This window comes from Mesoplodon densirostris, chromosome 9 (genome assembly GCF_025265405.1).
Source record: "Mesoplodon densirostris isolate mMesDen1 chromosome 9, mMesDen1 primary haplotype, whole genome shotgun sequence".
In the NCBI taxonomy this organism is placed as follows: domain Eukaryota; kingdom Metazoa; phylum Chordata; class Mammalia; order Artiodactyla; family Ziphiidae; genus Mesoplodon; species Mesoplodon densirostris.
Genome location: NC_082669.1, coordinates 102,922,450 through 102,929,457, shown reverse-complemented (window position 1 = coordinate 102,929,457; position 7,008 = coordinate 102,922,450). Strand labels below are relative to the sequence as shown.

Here is a 7,008-nt window from a genome sequence, read left to right as displayed (position 1 = left end):
AGTGGGCCTCGCCGGCGGCGGGGTGGGGACGCGAGCCCCCACCCTGGCTCGCAGCTCCGCACACCTGCCTGCGCGCGAGGCTTCATTAAGCGGCGCGCAAAGGCAGCCCGGCGGCCGCGTGCTGGAGTCCAGGCCATGGAGCTCAGCCCGGAGCGCTGCCCGGAGCCGCGGGGTGAGTGCACAGGGGCCTGAGGGGCTGGGGGGGGGGGCCCGGGGCCCAGCGGCAGGCCGAGGGTAGGGGTTGGAGGGGAGTTGAGAGGGGCTGGAGGGGTCGGGGGGCCAGGGAGCCCACCACGCCATGCCCCCCATCCTTGGCGTTCGGATCTCTGAGGATGAAGGGAAGAAAAGCAGGGCCGTGATTCTTCTGCTCTAGGTTCCCACACCCATCACCTTTCTTACCGGGGCCTATCACCCGGATACGTCGCATTTATTGAGCACCTACTGTGTACCGGGTTTGCTAGGCTACAAGCGCCCCTAAAATGCTGTAAAACCGGTGTGTCCCTCCTTCCCCATTTCACCATCCAGCCTCGGCGCTTCGTGCCGCCATAAAGGCCTGCAAACCCCCTTCACCAGCTTGTACCCTAGGAAACAATCTGACAAAGCAAGCGCCCTAGCCCATGACCTACATCTTTCTTACACATTGTTAGAAAGTCGTTTCTTAAGACAGCCTATCTCATGCAACTTTCATTAAAAAAAAAAAAACTCGCTCTAGTAGTGAGCATCCACTTTAAAATGTTCCAATTTAGTTAGAAATGATAATAAAGCAGCTCCTTGAGCTGAGACGGTTTGGGATCTGGAGCTTATGAATAAGTTGGGAGGGGAATGGGGGCGGGGTTGGTGACCCCAGGAAGGACTCTGTCTCGTGATCAAGAGCGCGGCGCTGTGTGAGCTTGGGCAAACCACTCAGCTTTGTCAGCCCCATTTCTTCATATTAGAATGAGCTATAAATATGCCTTCCTCACCAGGATTAAATGCATGCTGGACTAATCTTTGAAAGGTGCCTAGCACAATGCCTGGGACATGGTAAACTCCTGATGAATCAGTCATAGCTCAGAGAAGGACAGACAAGCTTGGAGGATGAGTGACAGGAGCTTTCAGTGCCAGCCAGGTCACTCTTCCTTACCTGTAAAAGGAGGGCGCTCACCTGGGCCCGAGGCCCCTGAGTGAGGTTCTGCTTTGCAGGGAGGGGATGGGGGTGTGCCTGAGGGAGAGGAGGGTGGCCGAGTGAGTTCTGTGGGAGGTCAGGGTGGACATCCCTGTTAGCTCCTTTGATGTCCTTGCCTGGGCTCCTGGGGACCACTCAGTCCCGCCGTGCCCCTGCCCTGAGCACTGATGCCTGTGTCTGCCGCAGGAACGAGATCCAGTCTGAGAAACAGCACAGTCTCCATCGATTCCTCTCTCTCTTCCCAGAGTCCACTCCAACATTTGTCCCCTAGAAACCCCTGAATAGACGCCTGTCCCTCAAACTCACATTCCAGGTCTCAGGGAGAAAACAGGGAACTCACAAAGAGTAAGTCCCGCCCCCCCAATTAGGATTGCACGCCTACTGTCTAGGTACGCGAGCTCAGGCCCCTCGTGGCTGCATCTATTTGCTTTTGCGTTTCCAAGCTGTGGGATAATCTAATTTGACCCTCACAGTAGCCGAGTTAGGAAGGTACGCCTGGAATGATTACCCCATTTGATAAGTGGACAAATTAAAGCTTCAGATCAGACAGGACACCAGTTGCAGACCAGGAAGCAGCACGCCCTCCTGGTCCAGGCTGTTCCTTCTCCCGAGCTAAAGTCAGGGGGTGCTGGCTTTCCACAGGTCAGGAGGGCAGAGACAAGCCCCAGGCTGCCAGGCTAGAGGAGGAGGAGGAACCCCTGCAGAGTTCAGCCCCCCACACTCAGGAAGCCCCAAGTGAGGACGTGCCCCTCTCCTGCGCTGCTCCCGGGGAGAAGCAGCCATCAGAGGCCCCTGGAGAAGGAGCTGGAGCTGGGGCTGGGGCTGGGAGAGCCGGCCAGCGCCAGGGCTCAGGGCCTCTCCGCAAAGACAGAACCCTGGGCCCGCCTAGACCCCAGCCTCAGGGGGAAGCGCACCCTCTCCCGGTGAGAGAGGGGAAGCTGGGGAAGAGGCCCTACTCTCCAGCCGCCGGTAAGCAGAAAAGGCCTAACGCTGTGGGTCTGGACTCCACGGCATCTCCCAGTGTCGCTAACCCAGCCCGGGCCACGTACAACCCAGTGCCTTGTGGGTCAGGCCGGGGCTCCTGCCATCTGGCCAACCTCCTCAGCACGTTGGCCCAGAACAGCCAAAACACAGACCAGAAGAAGTCCCCGGAAGTGACCTGCCAAGGCCGGAAAAAGACGCGGACTCTATACCGCTCGGGTAAGTCCCTGAAGGCGAGCGGAAACCTAGGGGACCTGGCATCATCTCTGGGAAAGCTGGGCTCAGCAGAGAACGCAGCAGCCCCAGGAGAGAGGAGTGTGGTTGGTTTGTACATCACCTTGGCTGGGTCCTCTCTTGAGCTGTGCAGGCCATGACCTCTGACGTCAGAGGGAAAGGTTGGGTTTTCTCATCAGAATATGAAATTGGGCCCGGGGTAGGAGGGGCAGGAAAGTAAACACCACACGGTTCCCTGCCACAAAGCCGGAGAGACAGGAGGCCCCAGCCCAATGGGGAACTTAGTCGCAGGGCTCTGCGGAGGCCCTCGGGGTGGGGACAGTGGTCCCATCTGGAGGGCATCTGTTTTTCTTCTCTGCTCCCGCATCACTGGTGTTCATCCTCAAGCCAGTGTTTTCTTCTTCCAGACCAGCTGGAGGAGCTAGAAAGGCTCTTCCAAGAAGACCACTATCCGGACAGCGATAAGCGCCGGGAGATTGCCCAGACGGTGGGAGTCACCCCCCAACGCATCATGGTAAAGGGCACTGGCCCTCGGTCTCGGGGTGGAGGAGAACCCACGTGCTGGCACTCTGGGAGAGCCAGACAGAGCCGGACAGGGGCTGGGGTGAGGCCTCAGATGGGGCTGTGTTCTGGCCTGTTTGTGCCACAGCCTTAGAATAGGAGAAGAGGCAAGTGCCTCAGAGGCCATCTCGAGGAACCTTTCCCTGCCAATCTGAGTGCTGAAGTGACCTCCTACAGTCACGGAGACATCATGGGACAGCAGGACTGCGCCTCAGGCTCCACCCTGTTTCTCAAGCTCTTCGGGTGTCTCTCCCCTACAGGTGTGGTTCCAGAATCGCCGGGCAAAGTGGCGAAAAGTGGAGAAAATGACTGGGAAGGAGAGCAAGGACGCCACTGCTGACCCTGCCCTCAGCCCCACCAGCAACCAGTGCAGGTAAGACTTTCTCATCTTCCTGGCCCATCCCCGTGGGCAGGAACTGGGGGCTAAGCTGGGATCCTGGGCTCTAGTGGGAGAAGGGACTGGAAGGCTGGGCGTAGGGAGTTGCTGGCTAATGGTTAGAGAGATTTTGACTGCATGGGGTTGGGAAGTTGCCCAGTGCCTTGTAGGAGGCACAGTTTGGAAATCTGGGTCCCTTTCCCTGCACTGAAGCCCCAGTCTGAATCCAGGGACTGCCCGAGCTACAGTCTTCACTCGTCTCCCTCTAGCTCTGCAGCCGGACCGCCACCTGCTGTGCCCGCGGACCGGGAGCCTGGGACCTTCGCTCAGGAGCCCCCGCTGGATCCCCTTCCAGGTGAGCTGACCACCTTCCGAGGGTTGTCTGGGGGAGTACAGCGGTGCGGAAGATGGCAGAGTCAAAGGGCTGTTTCTTGAAAGACCTGGGAGTGGCCGGAGCTCCCCACGGTTTCTTTCAGGGGGACCCGGGCTTTGTGCACTTGGACCACACCCAGCCCTGCCAAGGCTGCCCCCCACTTTCGTACTCTTACAACCCCCCTTTGACCTCTGTTCCTAGAGCCCCCCGTGCTGCTGACATCTGACCAGACTCTGGCCCCGACCCAACAGAGTGAGGGTGCCCAGAGGGTGGAAGTGACCCCACCACTCTTCAGCCCCCCACCTGTCCGAAGAGCCAACCTCCCTTTCCCCCTCGGCCCCGTGCACACGTCCCAGCTGATGTCTTTGCTGCTGGATACCCCGGGCAACGAGAGCAGCCGCAAGGATGGCCCTTGCGGGTCGTGGGGTACGAGGTACGCAACCTAAGTGCGGTGGTACTTGACTTACCCTGGGGGAGGCACGGGAGGAGGAAAGATAGATGGAGCTTGGGAGGGGGGAGGGTAACTGAGAGAAGCAAGGAGTAGTGAATGCGATGAGGATTCAAAGGGCACGTGGATTGGGGCGCGAAGGATCTGGGACATCACAGCAGTGGCGCGGGAACGAGGAGGAGAAGCCGGAGCAGGAGAAAGAACAGGAGACGGCAGGCCTGGGGTGGCGGAGATGGGGAGGGGGGCCTCGCTGCGCGGTGGGGGTGGGGCCGCCCCCGGAGCCGCGCAAAATACTCCGCTGCCTCCCTCAGCATCACGCCACCCACCGCCTGCTCATACTTGGAGGAGCTGGAACCCCAGGAGTATCAACCCAGCAGCCAGCCAGGACCGTTCCAGTTCTCCCAGGCTCCACAGAGCCAGCTTTTCCAACACCCCCAGCCCCAGTTTCCATACCTGCACCCCTTCCCCTTCCCCATGCCCAGCTCCCTGACCCCTCCACTGCTGGAAGACTCTCTGTCTACATTGTCCTATGGCCCCAGCGGAGGCACATCCCAGGGCTACTTCCCAGGCCCTCCCTCGGGGCAGAGCCTGCTGCAGCCACCCGCTGGGAACATGGGTGAGTCGGGGCTGGAAGAGAAAGGGGCCTTTGGTGACAGAGGACGGGGAGAAGGGAGAGAGCCTCGTGAGCTGGCGGGAAGGCACGGGGGTGAGTGAATCCCTGTTACCTAAAGAAAGGCCGCTTGTCTTTGTGAAGCTCTTCTTCCTCAAGTGTCTTGGAGGTTTCAGGGCAGAGTAAGAATCAGCAAGAGAGCTTTGGAGTGAGGAAAAGCAAAGTTTAAAGTCCAGCGCAGCTCTTGGCTCTCCTGAGGTTCCTGGATTCTGAAACGGGGATGATATTCCCATATCTTAGAGGGCTTGGTGAGCATTAGGAACAACACACGTGAAATACCTGGCACGGGATAGGTGGTAGCTGATGTGAGTGTCCGATGGGCCACCTGGACCCTGAAATCCTGGAAGTGACCATCTCAGGAGGACTCAGTTCCAGCAGAAGGGGAAGAAAGATGCTGGTTCCCAGTCTCCTGCCTGCGTGAGAGGGCACTCACTCGGCCTGACCCACGGGTCCACTTCGTGTCACTGTTATCCAACCGTAGGACCTCGAGACAGGAGCCTGCCAGGTCCCGAGGGGAGACTCGCTCCAGGGTCCTAACCCGTGTTTCTGTGGAGCGGGGAGGGGCCTCTGTCACAGGACACGTTCAGCGTGGTCGGTGCCCGTCATCCCACTTACCCTCTGTTGTGCTGTTTGATCCCACAGGTACAGTCCCCTGGAACGACCCCTGCTTGCCAGACCTGCCCTTCCCCAGTTCCTTCTGTCCACCAGCTCTGGGGGGCCCCCCGGGAGGGGACGGCTGCTTCCTGGATCTGTTTGCAGCCCCTTGTGCTCAGGCTTCGAGCAGGCAGCCTTCCCCAGGCCTCGCCCGGCTTCCTGAAGGGACCAGGCCCGGAGCGGAGCCCCTACTCAGCAAGGCCCAAGAGGAGCTGCCTGCCGCCGCTGTGGAGCTGCCCTCGGCCCCTGAGGAGGGCCGACAGGAAGACCAGACCAGCCGTGGCCCCTAGTGCTGGGGCCGAGGAGTGAAGAGGCCACCCTGCTGGGGAGGGTTGGGACGCCCCAGAGTAGACGGCAGTTGAAGTGTTAGGAAAGACTGGACTCTCTGGATGGGGGTGGAAGGAGGGCGTTTCCCCCCTGTGTGGACTCATCTTGCTGGATGCTGATTTGAGAAGGAAGAGGCCTGGCCCTGCCCTTTTCCCCCCCACCTCTGGATGGTGGCCCTGAAGAAAGAGGGTGGCCTATGTCACCTCCCAAGTTTGTATCAGTTTGTGTTGTTTCCTTGCCTTGCTGCACAGATGAGCCGCAGTGTCCGCTGTAAGCAGTAAACTAGTCTCCCCTTGGGCTGCTCTCTGTGATGATGTGTCTCCCCTCTCGCGCCAGTGAAGAGCACCGTGCCCGTCACTGCTTTCCACTAGGCTGACCAGCTGTGTCCTGGGCGGCCTGGGCGAGGTCCCCCCCATGGGGCAGGATCATGGGGAGGCTGGCATCCTCCGGTCTCCTGCTGGGGGAGGAATTGGGCCACTTGGACTGCGTCTTTGCTCCTGCCATGAAACCATGTTCTAGCCCCAAACCCAGAACTGAGCCTGAGCAAAGCTGAGCCCCGGCCCTTCTCTGGAATTAGGGCCCTGCAAGGATAGGATTACCGAGAGAAGCGCAAGGCTATTTAGGTTAAGCCTCTAGAATTGTGAACCATGACTTACATTCCTAGTGGTGTTTGTTTCTGGAGTGGGGGGGCGGGGGAGGAAATGAGGGGCCACGGCTGGTCTGGTCTTCCTCTCGGACCACCTCGCTGTGCATCTGACGAGTGTACATCGGGTGCCATCCTGGACCTCCAATGCTATGATCATTGGAAAATACACAATTTTTTTAAAACATGTATTACAAGCAATTATTAACTTAAATCCATCGTACTAGTTCTAGCGTCATGGCTCATGAGAACTGAAAAGGAAAAATATTTAGAAATAGAGAAGAAGTGTCTTAGCTACACAAACGCATGTCCGGGTATCTGTGTAGGGTTTTAAAGAACAACAGTATTTAGTAGCTTTGCACTAGTATTCTACTGCCACACGAGGATCCTAATAGCTGGGCTTCAGTAGCCTTAATTTAGGGATTGCAACATATACACTGAAATAGTAAGTGTCTTATATTGTGATGTAGCTAGGTCTTTTAAAATATACATCTCTCTTTATTTTATTTATTTTTTTGCGGTACGCGGGCCTCTCACTGTTGTGGGCTCTCCCCCTGCGGAGCACAGGCTCCGGAC

The 7,008-nt window shown here is 58.2% G+C and overlaps 1 protein-coding gene across 1 annotated transcript; it reads left to right on the top strand.

Annotated features, from left to right (window-relative positions):
- The first annotated feature begins 298 nt into the window (after nt 1–298).
- On the top strand, nt 299–5,752 carry NOBOX (NOBOX oogenesis homeobox). Its single transcript, XM_060107753.1, has 8 exons — nt 299–347; nt 1,808–2,365; nt 2,788–2,984; nt 3,202–3,314; nt 3,587–3,672; nt 3,892–4,123; nt 4,450–4,754; nt 5,451–5,752. Exons 1-8 carry the CDS (start codon nt 299–301, stop codon nt 5,750–5,752), a joined length of 1,842 nt encoding a protein of 613 aa, XP_059963736.1.
- The last annotated feature ends 1,256 nt before the right edge of the window (nt 5,753–7,008 follow it).